General features: G+C 38.2%; 2 protein-coding genes across 2 annotated transcripts; one reads left to right on the forward strand and one right to left on the reverse strand.

The window, feature by feature from the left end:
• On the forward strand, positions 1-3306 carry LOC117633577 (nuclear pore complex protein NUP54). The gene is made up of 9 exons (XM_034367235.1): positions 1-603; positions 702-755; positions 1026-1085; positions 1193-1303; positions 1957-2022; positions 2102-2188; positions 2476-2577; positions 2668-2817; positions 3002-3306. The coding sequence occupies exons 1-9, from the start codon at positions 184-186 to the stop codon at positions 3122-3124; spliced, it is 1173 nt and encodes a 390-aa protein (XP_034223126.1). The 5' UTR covers positions 1-183; the 3' UTR covers positions 3125-3306.
• A 317-nt stretch (positions 3307-3623) lies between these two features.
• On the reverse strand, positions 3624-11411 carry LOC117633557 (mannosyl-oligosaccharide glucosidase GCS1-like). Its single transcript, XM_034367203.1, has 22 exons — positions 11008-11411; positions 10853-10926; positions 10272-10523; positions 9743-9917; positions 9270-9356; positions 9085-9153; positions 8845-8941; positions 8418-8500; positions 7739-7846; positions 7114-7235; positions 6821-6928; positions 6657-6730; positions 6262-6387; positions 5967-6034; positions 5614-5763; positions 5487-5537; positions 5206-5262; positions 4685-4834; positions 4507-4598; positions 4278-4387; positions 4096-4159; positions 3624-3995 (listed from the first exon to the last, which is right to left on the reverse strand). Exons 1-22 carry the CDS (start codon positions 11284-11286, stop codon positions 3854-3856), a joined length of 2538 nt encoding a protein of 845 aa, XP_034223094.1. The 5' UTR covers positions 11287-11411; the 3' UTR covers positions 3624-3853.
• Positions 11412-11792: the final 381 nt, after the last annotated feature.

Here is an 11792-nt window from a genome sequence, read left to right on the forward strand (position 1 = left end):
AGGAGGGGAAAAAAAAGGGGCCGCACACTGTTTATTGCGTGCTCGCGCTCTCAACATACCCAAACAAAAACGCTAGCAAAACGTCGAACAGCTGAGCTGCATCTAACAATTCACAAATCCACAGTCCACACTCTCTAGTCTCTCTCTGCGTTCAACCACGAGAGTAGAATTTCAGCAGCGACAATGTTCGGAGCTCAAGCTTCCTCTTCTCCTTTCGGCCTGTCATCGTCAACCTCAGTCTTCGGAACGCCATCGTCAACCCCGGCCTTCGGGACGCCGTCGTCAACCCCGGCCTTCGGCACGCCGTCTTCAACCCCAAGCTTCTTCACTCCTTCGACCCCAGCCTTTGGAACTCCGTCGTCGTCTTCATTTTCCACTGTTGGCTTCGGCGGCTCCTTCTTCGCCACTCCATTCTCTTCTCAAACTCAACAGCAACAACAGCAGACGCCGTCGTTTCAACAACCTCAGTCTGCTGGTGGCTTTGGGTTTCAGAGTCCGTTCACTACGCCACAACAGCCGACTCCCTTCCCTAATTCTCAATTGACTACTCAGATGGCTCCTGTTGCTCCTCTCCCCTTCTCTCTCGCCGATCGCGATATTCAAGTAAGGTTTTCCTTTTACCTTTTGTTTTTTCACTTCAAATCCCTAACCCTAGTTCTCTCGATATGTTTTGATTTGACATTTTTTATTTTCTGCGCCAGGCAATTGTTGACGCTTACAAGGATGAGCCTGGAAACCCTAAATATGCTTTTAAGGTTTGTTTTTCTTGTCTTTCTTTATTCAGTTTTTTCGATTTTCGAATGCAGTGGTTTCCCGCCCCTGATCTACATGCTTGTCTGTTTCATTTGTGGGAAAACTGATAAAATAATGAAAGTAAGGTTGTGAAATTATGCTTGTTTTAGAAGGAACTGAATGGTGAAGTTCATGTTTGAGTAAAACCCCAGCTTCTTATCTTCCCATTGGTTTTAAGCAACCTAGATTCGGAGATTCATGTGAGGAATGATTGACTGTCTTGATTTTTGCAGCATTTGCTGTTTAGCGTAACTGATCCGCAGTTCAGGGTGAAGCCTGCTGGTGTATCAGATGTGAGTTTATTGTTTCCATTTTTATTTCCTAATTGTTAGTGCTATTATCTGTTTTTTTGTTGATCTTTTTATTTCGGCTAAGTTTAGAGAATAGTTTGCATTGTCAGATAATGTGGGCAGAGGCTATGGGGAAGCTTGAAGGTCTGGAAAGTACTGACAGGGAACGCCTGTGGCCTCAGCTTGTTCAGGGTTTTAAAGATCTTTCGCAACGCTTGAAGGTTATTGTTGTTAGTTTGAAGCATAGAGATATTCTTAGAAGTATTTTTGCGTGTTGATTTTGTTGTTGATACTTGGAAAGAGAGCTTTTTAGTAATGTTTTGAGTTTTTTAGTAACAAATTCACTGGTTGGTGTTCGTGAATGCCAGTTTTTGTGAAGATGTTACAGTGCTAGGGTTCTGTTATGGCATTTACTGACTGAAATTTCGGATAAAAGTTTAAAAATTTGTTGGTTACCAACCAGAGTTGCTGTCACAAAAAGTTTTCTGTCAAATTACGTGCCTATAGTCGGATCACTTCCATGATGCAAGTATTGAGTTAATATGGTTTGAGTAGAATTTCCTTTCCGAAAAATATATGGTTGGAGTAGAACAAAAACGTTTAGGAATCAATGCGGTTGCAATAATTATGTGTTGATAGCTCATAAGATGGGGAAAAGGCAAATGAAATCTTTAGGTCTTGCATGGCGACACAAACATATATATTTGGAGAACTTAATGATTAAAAGCTATTTGTTTTACTTTGATTGATCAATATTTATTTGCATGAAGAAATTATGATAATAAAATAAAAGTGATCTGTTTTGAGGATTTTGCACCTGTACTCCTTGTCATCATTTACTGAAGTCTGATGTTGTCAAAATGAGCTGATGCAGCTCCAAGATGAAGTCCTTCTTTCAGATGCTGAGAGATTGCAAATGACCCAAAGCAATGTCAAGATGGTATCTTTTTAGCTCATACGTTCATCTACTTTTATCCTATGAATTTGAAAATAGTTTTCACGTCCTCTGTCATTTGCAGCTTCAAAGGCATTTTCAAGCTGACACTCTTCCTTGGATCGAAAGAATGAGACAAAAAGAACAAGGTCTTCAAAGGCGCCTTTTGAGGGTGGGTACAGTTTCTGCTAAATATTTAAGAATGAGTCTGTAAATTAAGGGTGCCACTCATTGTACTTCTTTGTTGTCCCTCTGTTTTTTTTAAGTTGGCTTAGACTAAAATAGCTTCATTGCAATTTGGCCTTGTAACAAACATCTAGTTGTTGTCAGTTGTATGGGTTGGACCCGAAATAGGTGTCTGTTTCGCGGGTTTAAATCATTATTGTGTGGGTAGTTTATGCATTTTGTATCTCAGCAAGTGTTTTGACTTTTTTGAATGTCCTTGTGCTATTCCAAAAGGTGATGAGACTACTGGAGGCACTTGAGGGCAAGGGTTTTCGGCTGCCTTTAATGAAAGGTGAAGCAGAATTGGCTGAGAAGTTAGCTGCAATTAATAGACAGGTTCTTTTTCTCTTGCCCTTTATCCCTTCTATGCATCCTACTCCCCATTTGTCAGTAGGTGAAGATACTAACAAGCAGTTGGATTTCCAGTTGAAAGGATCGGGAGCTGAGTTATCTAGGAGGGTACAAAACCTGGTAACGATATCCCGTGTCCAAGAAAATGCTATTGGTGCTGGTGGTTTAGTCTGTCTTCCGGGATCAACCAAAATACATGAACAGAGTCTTGCTGATATGCAAGAGGTGAGAGTGGACTAGTTTCGAAAACTTCTATTTTATGTCACCTTCTGCGAGTAACCGTCTGTGTAGTTTCCTATTGTTGTAGTTCTGCAATGCTGCCCTTTAGGAATTATTGAAGTACATGTCTTTATTTGACAACTTATGATATGCGAGATTGGTTAACTGAATGTTCAATTTTGTGGGACAGGTCTTACAACAGCAGACAGAAGCCATTGCAAGACTTGGCAATGTTTTGAAGCGCGATATTAGGGACATGGAGATTATTATGGCTGAGGAGACAGAAACAACAGAGAATATGATTATGAGCTAAGGCCGCAAAATGACAGCTGTTTTGTCAACTGTAATTTTTGCGTTTAATTTAGTAACCAGCGGCAGGGTAGTTTTGAGCGGAATTCTGGAAATCAGTTTGGATGAACAGAGAGATGGAACTCATTCATCTACTTGCATCTTTTGCAATGAATATTCACTCTTGTGGATCTACTTGCATTGCCACCAAAGAACTTAATGACCAAAAAAAAAAAAAAAAAATCCAGAAAATTGTGTGCACTATTTACGGGATTGCCCCTGCTTTGGGCCTATATGGTCTTTCGTTGGTCCTATATAAGTCTGCATTAGATCTATAAATGGGCCTGAATTGGTACCTTGAATGACCATGAGTCTGGTTATGGGCCTGGCATGACTAATGGTCCAGTAATGCGCCAACAATTGGGCTCCTTATTGGCCTATATGGGACTGGCATGACCATTGGTCTGAACATGGGCCCAGGGACAATGGCTTCATTTGAAGTCCATTGGTCTTTATATGCCGAATCATTCAAGAGTCCTCTTCGCTTTATTGCACCACCCGGATAATTGACAAAAGAAAAAGGGGATTGTTTTACATTTGCATTCTCTTATAAGAGCATTTTCCTACAATAGAATCTAGAAAATTTCAAATAATACAACGCTTGCAGGTCTGTCTCATTGATAAACTATAACTAGGGCATTTTCCTAAATTTCATTTTCTTTCCCCTACGGATTTTGTCTACGATGTCCTTTAGCTAGCTAGAGTAAGCTTCTGCCATGATTAATAACACAAGAGATGTCCAGCCATTGAATACGCGAGCACCTTTTCCCTTGCCATTCCTCTGATCATATTGTTCCCGGAAGAACCCATTTTTGTGATAATTCTGAACCACATTTCTGGCACGGGAAATGCGTTTAAATCCATCAAATATAATAGACTAAGGATGAGCAAATGCAAATCAATAGGCATCAAATGGGTAGACAATGTCCACAATACCTAATCAAATTGCCTCTCAAGTCTTCGTAGATGGTTCTCGCTTTTTCCCTATATGGCCCATCCACTGGAACAATTCAAACAAAAAGAAAATTCAAGCAATAAGATGGTAATAAAAGAAGGGATAAAGCTTGCAGGACGATTCTTTTTCTATTATCAGTCGGGGGAGGGGTTAGGGTACGCACCTCTAGAATAATGATGGAGTGATGAAAGAATCATGTAATTCATGTTCATCCATATTGGACCCCTCCAATAGGGAGCATCATGTTCTGTATTGTATTTCATGTACAAGGAACTGTCGTATAAAAGATGAAATATTTAGTGCTTTAGACTTCACACGGTCTTTAAAAGTCAGAGAAAATGAATTCTACCAAGAACACCAGTAAATTTAACATTATCTTTTTGCATGATCACCTTGTTTTGGCAAGAGAGCGGAGTCCAAACTTTGTCCATAAGATACTACGGTTCAATATAAGGTCTAGCTGTTTTTCCAAAATCCTTGATTCCTGTGCCATTTATAAACATGAGAAATCTATACTCAAAGGATATAATTGGCAAAATGTTATTTTTGCAACCAGATGACACTACTTACTGCTGGAATAATCCTTGCAATGAAGGGGAAAAGACTAACAGGGCCGATATGAGGAACCAGTCTCAATTTGGGGCTTTCTAATACCTCCCTCACGAGCTCTCGAGTTGCATAATTGTGTCCTACCGTCGTTTCTTTCCAAACTAAACGAACCTAGTATGATCAAATCAACGCCCAATATTAACATGCAAATATTGTAAATATTGAAAAGCAAAAAGGCTAACCACCTGGAAACATTTATGCAATGGACATTAGACCCAGCAGGCTACCAAACCATCTACTGGACGACATAATTTATCTAAACCTATTATGACATGATAGCACATGCTAGGATGCTATAAGAAATTAGTAGTCCCAAAACAAATCATCTTTAATCACTTACGGGGAGTTTTGACTCTTGTTCTTATATCAAGATGTTAACTAGAATCATGAGGAACCCATGTACTATGTGCAATTAATGCTTGTGAAAACATCACAGAAGAGAAGAAAAAAGGGATTATATTGATTACCAGCAAGCAGCTTACCTTTTCCGTATGATTTCCAAAATCAAGATAAGTTCCATATGCATCATCATAGTGCATCTGTTGAAACATTAAAAACAAATATAAGACATAAAAAAAAAAAAAAGAACTAAAATAGTAATTAACCGAGCACATTTACTTATTGAACATGATAATAAATGCCTTCAATCCCCCCCCTCCCCTAACCAAAAAACAAAATGATGGCAGGGAAATGCATATTGCAGTCAAATGTGTCAGGGTGAATATACAACAACAAACTTTAAATATGATAACGAAAAACTAACCTGATTCAGAATTTCAAAATCCGAGAGTAACTTAACTGTATTACCGTATTCCTGCATCATTTTTTAAATATTAAATAACTGGAATATTCCAGTAGTGTTTCCAAATGTACTTGTTTCACTCACATACCTTTCCAGATTTATTTTCCTTCTCAAACAGCTCTGCAATGGAATGCATGCAATCTGCTGCAAGTAGCATCCAGCATCTAAGATCTACATGGCGTTCATCCTCACTCGGGTGAGAAGCACGTGGATAATCATCCAATCCAGAAGTCAGCGTCTGGAGATGCCATAATAAAATCTATGTTTACTAAAAGCGTCTTTAAAAAGGAAGGTTTTCCTAATTTGATCCGAAATTGAGCAACTATGGCATATCATTCCCAAAATAATACCACATTCTTGCTAAGATTTAAAACAAAAGGAGAAACAAATCTTGTTGAATATCAAGTCCTTAACAGAGTAAGAATTTCTATAAAACAGAACCTTCGGGTTTAGTTCCCTAGTTGTTGTGTGGTCTCTCCCATGCCAGTAGTAGCTGCCAACTTCCTTCCCTGTGTTCATAGAATCATACTCCAAATAAATAAAAAGTTCCAATTGTCAAAAGGGAAAATTGACTCTAGTAATGAGTTATAACAGACATACAAGCACATACTCAGTAATGAGTTACCACATATGTGCCCTTTGAGTAGAATAACAGACCATAAACTCATATCTCACAACCCTGCCTATAAAGAAAAATCCATGGCAGAGACTAAAGAGTGACAAAACCCTTATATACCTGACTGGGTAGTGTTGAACCATTGAAACCATGCTTCTAGGCGAACAAAAGCTCGTTCTAGGAATGAAGAGATCGCATCGCTTTCAGCAGCAGTAAACTTGTTTTTCTTTAAGCCATGAACTAGGTCTGTCAGAAGCAAACATTCAGCCAGCCAACTTAATTTTCAAGTAGACAACATACATTCTAAGGGTATGGGTATGGGAAGAAATTAGGTCGTCAAAATTCTAATTCTAACAATGATGTCTCATGTCATATCATTTTCTTGAAAAGTCTCTAAAGTCAAGTATACGGGGACACAGATAACAAAATGATATTTTCTTGGCATAAAAGAGTCACCAAAAACTATATTTCCATGGACAGAAAGTTTAACAGAAGGAAAAAAAAAACTCACTTACCATTTAACGCTAAAAGTAGAGCTGGTGGATTTCCATTTGTTGGAATCTGAACAACATAATCACTGGGGACTTTACTGCAGGTATACCAGAAAAAGCTTACATACTACTTCCATTTACAAAATCTAAGACCTGAACTTATACACATATTTGAACAAGAATATCACCTTAGAGCTTCAGCACCTAAAATTTGCTCACGCGGAATCCATCCATCAACATTCATCAGATCTAACCAGTGTCCTATGATGTCCAAGCAAATATGGATATCCCAACGCCTGCTCAACATTGAAGATACATATATGAATGAGTTGCCATTTTCCAATAGTAGATAGATGGGACACTAACATTAGGTATTTAACTTCATATATTAATATATTTTTTCCAGAAATTGCAGAGGCAGCAGCTGGAATTAGGTCAAAATGGGAGTAACATGCAGACTGAAAAACATGAGGCAACTCACCAGACCAAAAGCTGATGAAAGCCTTCATCCCACAAAAATCCCCTTGGAAAGAAGGGCCGACTTGGAACAGCTGTATAAAGCTCGGCAGGCCAATATAAAATAGAATCATCATGATTTCCCGGCTGCAAGAGGAAATGGCCAACTGTATGATTTTGTCAGATGTCGACATTGATGTGATTAATAAGTATAAAAAATAACTATTCTTTCAAATAAGCACAAAATTTAACTGATGCAGCCAAAGATTCTCACAAATTTGGTCACTGTAAATTAACTGCTCTGTTAAAGCCCAGTCAGATAATACTTATTGTGATCGAACCCCATTGATATCACATCCTATCTTACGAACATCCTGGTTTGTGATTCTTGCACTTTCTCTCATTTGGAAGCAAAAGAGATGGATTTCACTAAGTTAAGCAGGAATCATTAGCATCTGCTTTTGGGTGATCAAGCAACTAGCCATATGACATGCTCTAAGAGATCTTATTTTCCCTAAATTATGAAAACAAAGGAGGAAAATGGAAATTGAAGTCAATTCGTTTGTAAAAAAAAATAAAAAATTGAAAACAGAGGGGAAAAAAAAAGTATTGAAAGGACAGGTAGCCCATCGAAGTAACCAACAACTTACATTCATATTCCCAGATATGGCTATTTTTGACTGTCCGAAGAAGTAGCCAATGCCACCCAACAAGTTTCCTATAGCAGCTTTACCAGCAACAATAGATTCAGAATCAAGCTGAAAGCATAATAACATGAGTTCAGAAGTCATTTGTTGCCAATAATATTTAATCAGTTTAAGTGAAACTCTGATGCACATAACTATCTCAGTTTGGCAAAAAAAATTAAATTCAGTGTTTGTAACCGCATATATAGAACATCAGCTTCAACTGTGATGCTGACATGCAAGACATGGGATTGTCAAAACTAAAATTCAAATCCAGAAATCATTAGAAGTATCATGAAGCTAGAGGATGTGGGAAGGCATCAATGCAATAAAGGTTTTTTTCCTGTGTGGCCAAAATACAGTGAAGACTTCGAAATGTCCCAAACATCACACAGAGAGATTCAACAGAGTATTCAAAATGGTGGACTAGCTCATCAGATTAAAGTACCTAGCTGAATTGGCATATTTTTTTCACCATGTCATCCAAAATCAGAAGAATATCATAGAACAGTACTCATGTAATTTCATGTAACTGTGTGACTTCATATAAATATTTCTCTTTAAACAAGACATTCAAATAGCAAGCCCAATGCATTAGTTTGTAACAAAATGCATTATCCTCGGAAGCTGATTTCCAAAATACCTTGTCAACCAGATTAAAGCTCTTCCCAAATTTTGCGTCAAATTCCCTTTGCTTCTCCTTCAGTTGACTGGTCAGTGAGGTACCTTGATTATAAAGTAACTAACTAAAAGTTAAAGGCACAGACACGGAGATTAAAGAATAGAAGAAAATAAGATTCTAATTTCTGGTCCTTGACAAAACCCAAATTGAAGGAAAGAATAGCTTTAAGCCTTAGCAGAATAACCTTTGGTTCAATAATGATTAAGCCCTAATGATCCCTTAATGGAAGCCTGACTATAGAACTTCATTTCTGGAGCTAGCTTTAATTTCTTTTGAAAGAACGTTCTCTCACATTTTCTGAGTATCTCTTATATACTATTTTTGTACTCAGTGGAACCCCTCTGTGCTTCTATCATTGTTACTTATTAAAATTAAATGGAAAAGGAACCTGTATGGCTGCCAACACGTTCTTCTAGTCTTGCACTTTCCAACCCAGTTCCAGATATGAATGCAACATCTGTCCTGAAAGGAGTCCTAGCAGAAATCTGCATAAGAATGGGAAACCACAGAAGAAGGCAGATGAGAAAGATAAAATGAAGAGTGAAACATAATGACACAATAATTAGTTAAACTACTATGATATTTCCCAAATAATTCTCCAGTACTCTTTACCACCATGAGCATATACCTGAAAAACTAGAATATTTGGAGAATCATCAAACGTGTCAGGTAGCTGCAGTCGACCAAACTTCCTAACCTAGAAACATGGAAGAGAAATCCCAGGCAGTCAAGGCAAGATTTGTGATAGATATTAAAAATCTGAATATTTTGTCTAGATATATAATAAAATGATGTCAAGGAAATCTGACATACTTGTAGTCCAAGATTTTCCTGGACAAGATCAGATAAGTTGTGAATATGAGGCGTCTTAAAACCGGCATAATGAACTTCCAAATCATCCTGGAAAGAAACACAGAGAAGTATGTCAGCGATCAGTACTGGAGGCCTTCAACAATATACATAAACTGAAAACTGATTAAGAATGTGGATTGAACGGAACTGACACTGAATTTTCATACAGACATGAGGTAAAATTTTAGCATAAATACTTGGATGTAAGCGAGCATATGATTTCATCCACAAATGTGATGAACTGTTCAGTAATTCATTAGTTTTAGCTAATATTTAAAATGAATACCACAAAGACCATGATAATCTACGGCACCAACGGTTCTTAAGTTAAAGAGGTAGACCAAAAATACTTGAGGTTCATGTTGAGGTCTCCTCATCATATGACATTTTCATTCAAAATAAAGAAATATTTTTTATCTTCACCATAACATTACCTGTGATTTTAGATGTAGCTGCCAACTTCCAATGTCCATACGTGAACCAGAGGCGAGGAGAGAGTTCTCATGAATCTCCAAGGTATCTCCGCCTATATTTAGAGCATTTCCATCTTCATCGGCCAAATAGAAAAAGAGATGTGCACTTGTCGAAAGTTCCTCATTCCCCTTAGATCTGTGAAAGAAGCATGATGAAAAGAGTCAATAACAGATTCATGAATACTGTTTGGCTAAATAAGATAGCCTAATTCTGTCAGTTCCATGATCAATGTACAAGAATAAAGTATGCCTGGGAAATTTGATGCTATAGTTAGAAACAAAATTTCCATTGGCCTTTCCCCCATCTGGGAAGGGTCCCAACGCTTAACAAAGAAATGAAGAGAAAATCTAAAGGTTGCTCTTCATTATATCAGTGTACTTGTATGTGTAGTCCTCACACCTTCCATTCAATGCTCAACCCCCTCACACTTTGCATATACCCTATGCATTTGATAAAGCAAAAGTTACAGAATTAAGTGAGGCTATTTACTTGTGGTTCTGCACATCAATTCGAACTGCCCAATCTCCTCCATAGCCACTGTCTTCCCCCTTGGATTTCAAGAAACTTGTGGCCAAGTTCATGTCCTGGTCAACAATGACTTGATGTCCAAAACTGCGCCCATCATGTTGTTCCCAACCATATTTGCTCAATTCATCAGAATCTTGGCAAACATGCCGCATGACATATCTCCCTTCCTTTATACTAATCCACATTAACCCGGCTATCAAAGATCGAGGAGTCCTGCCAGGTGCAACAGCTATAATTACCACCACAACATCATTTGCAATCCTTTTAGTATAAATGCATAAGGGAACAAAATGAAGCATATGTGAATATAATGAAATGATATAAAGTGAAAGATCAAGCATATCGGGAAACGGATGTTGATTAACAATGTGAGCAAGTGCCCAGTTTTAGTGACTTGAATAACAAAATTTACTGTTCAACATAAATTATGCTCAAAATACCTGAAAATACACAACGGATTGCAAAAATCACAATTAACGGACATAAATTTACACAAGAACATCAACAAAAAAACAATATGTTAGGCAATGGCAAGTACACACCTGGCGCGGATTCCGAGATAAACGTTAGGCCGATATGTTCCCCAATACAAGCTCTCCTTGTGCTCACCTTGAAACTGCCACAACCCGGAAAAAAGCATGATCACCTCAGAAAATTCACGCAACAATCAACAAGTAAAAATCGAATCACACTATACCTGAGGAAGGTCCATGAGCTTTGGAGCAGGGAAGGGCGTAACAACCCTAGGCGTCTGAGCTTTTTCGATGGGGTTGATGAGGTTATAGATCAAAAACAAGATGGCGAAGAAGGCGATCACGCTAAGCCCTAGCAGGACTCTGAGATCGACGTTGAAAATTCCAATTGAAGTATGATTTCTACCTCTACCTCTGGGTGGCCTCAAATTGGGCTTTGCATCGTCATCGTCTCTAGAGGAGCTGGCTCTGCTTCGAGCACTTCTTCTTCCAGCTCCAGCCATTGTAGACCTCAGTGTTATCGGCTCGAGTCTTCTTGACTGAGAGAGTCTCAGTCTGCTTATTCTCTCCTCTCTTCTCTATACCAAACAAAGACCAGAAGATGGAAATGAATGGGCCCGAGTGCTCGGCCCACTAAATTGGAGCCAATACTCGATACTTGTGGGACTTTAAAAACTTCGCTCCAATTTCTCTGTACCTGTCTATACGCCACGTGTCCGGTTCTGTCATTTTCCATTTTGTTTTTGTTTTTTCTTCGTACCATTTCCCAATATTATTTAAGCAACTATTTGCACAAGTCCTCCCAAAAAGATTAATAAATTCATAGGTGAAAAATCCACAATATTAATAAATAATAATAATTGCATATGTGTAAGACTATGAAATTGGGGTGTGCAATATCCAATCTAATTCGTCCAAATCGACCGATCAAATTCAATTCAATTTTAAAATAGCTTAGATGATTGGCGGATTGAATTAGATATGTGGGAATGTGAATGTAAAGGTGAAA

The sequence above is a fragment of the Prunus dulcis genome, chromosome 1 (assembly GCF_902201215.1).
Source record: "Prunus dulcis chromosome 1, ALMONDv2, whole genome shotgun sequence".
NCBI classification, from domain to species: domain Eukaryota; kingdom Viridiplantae; phylum Streptophyta; class Magnoliopsida; order Rosales; family Rosaceae; genus Prunus; species Prunus dulcis.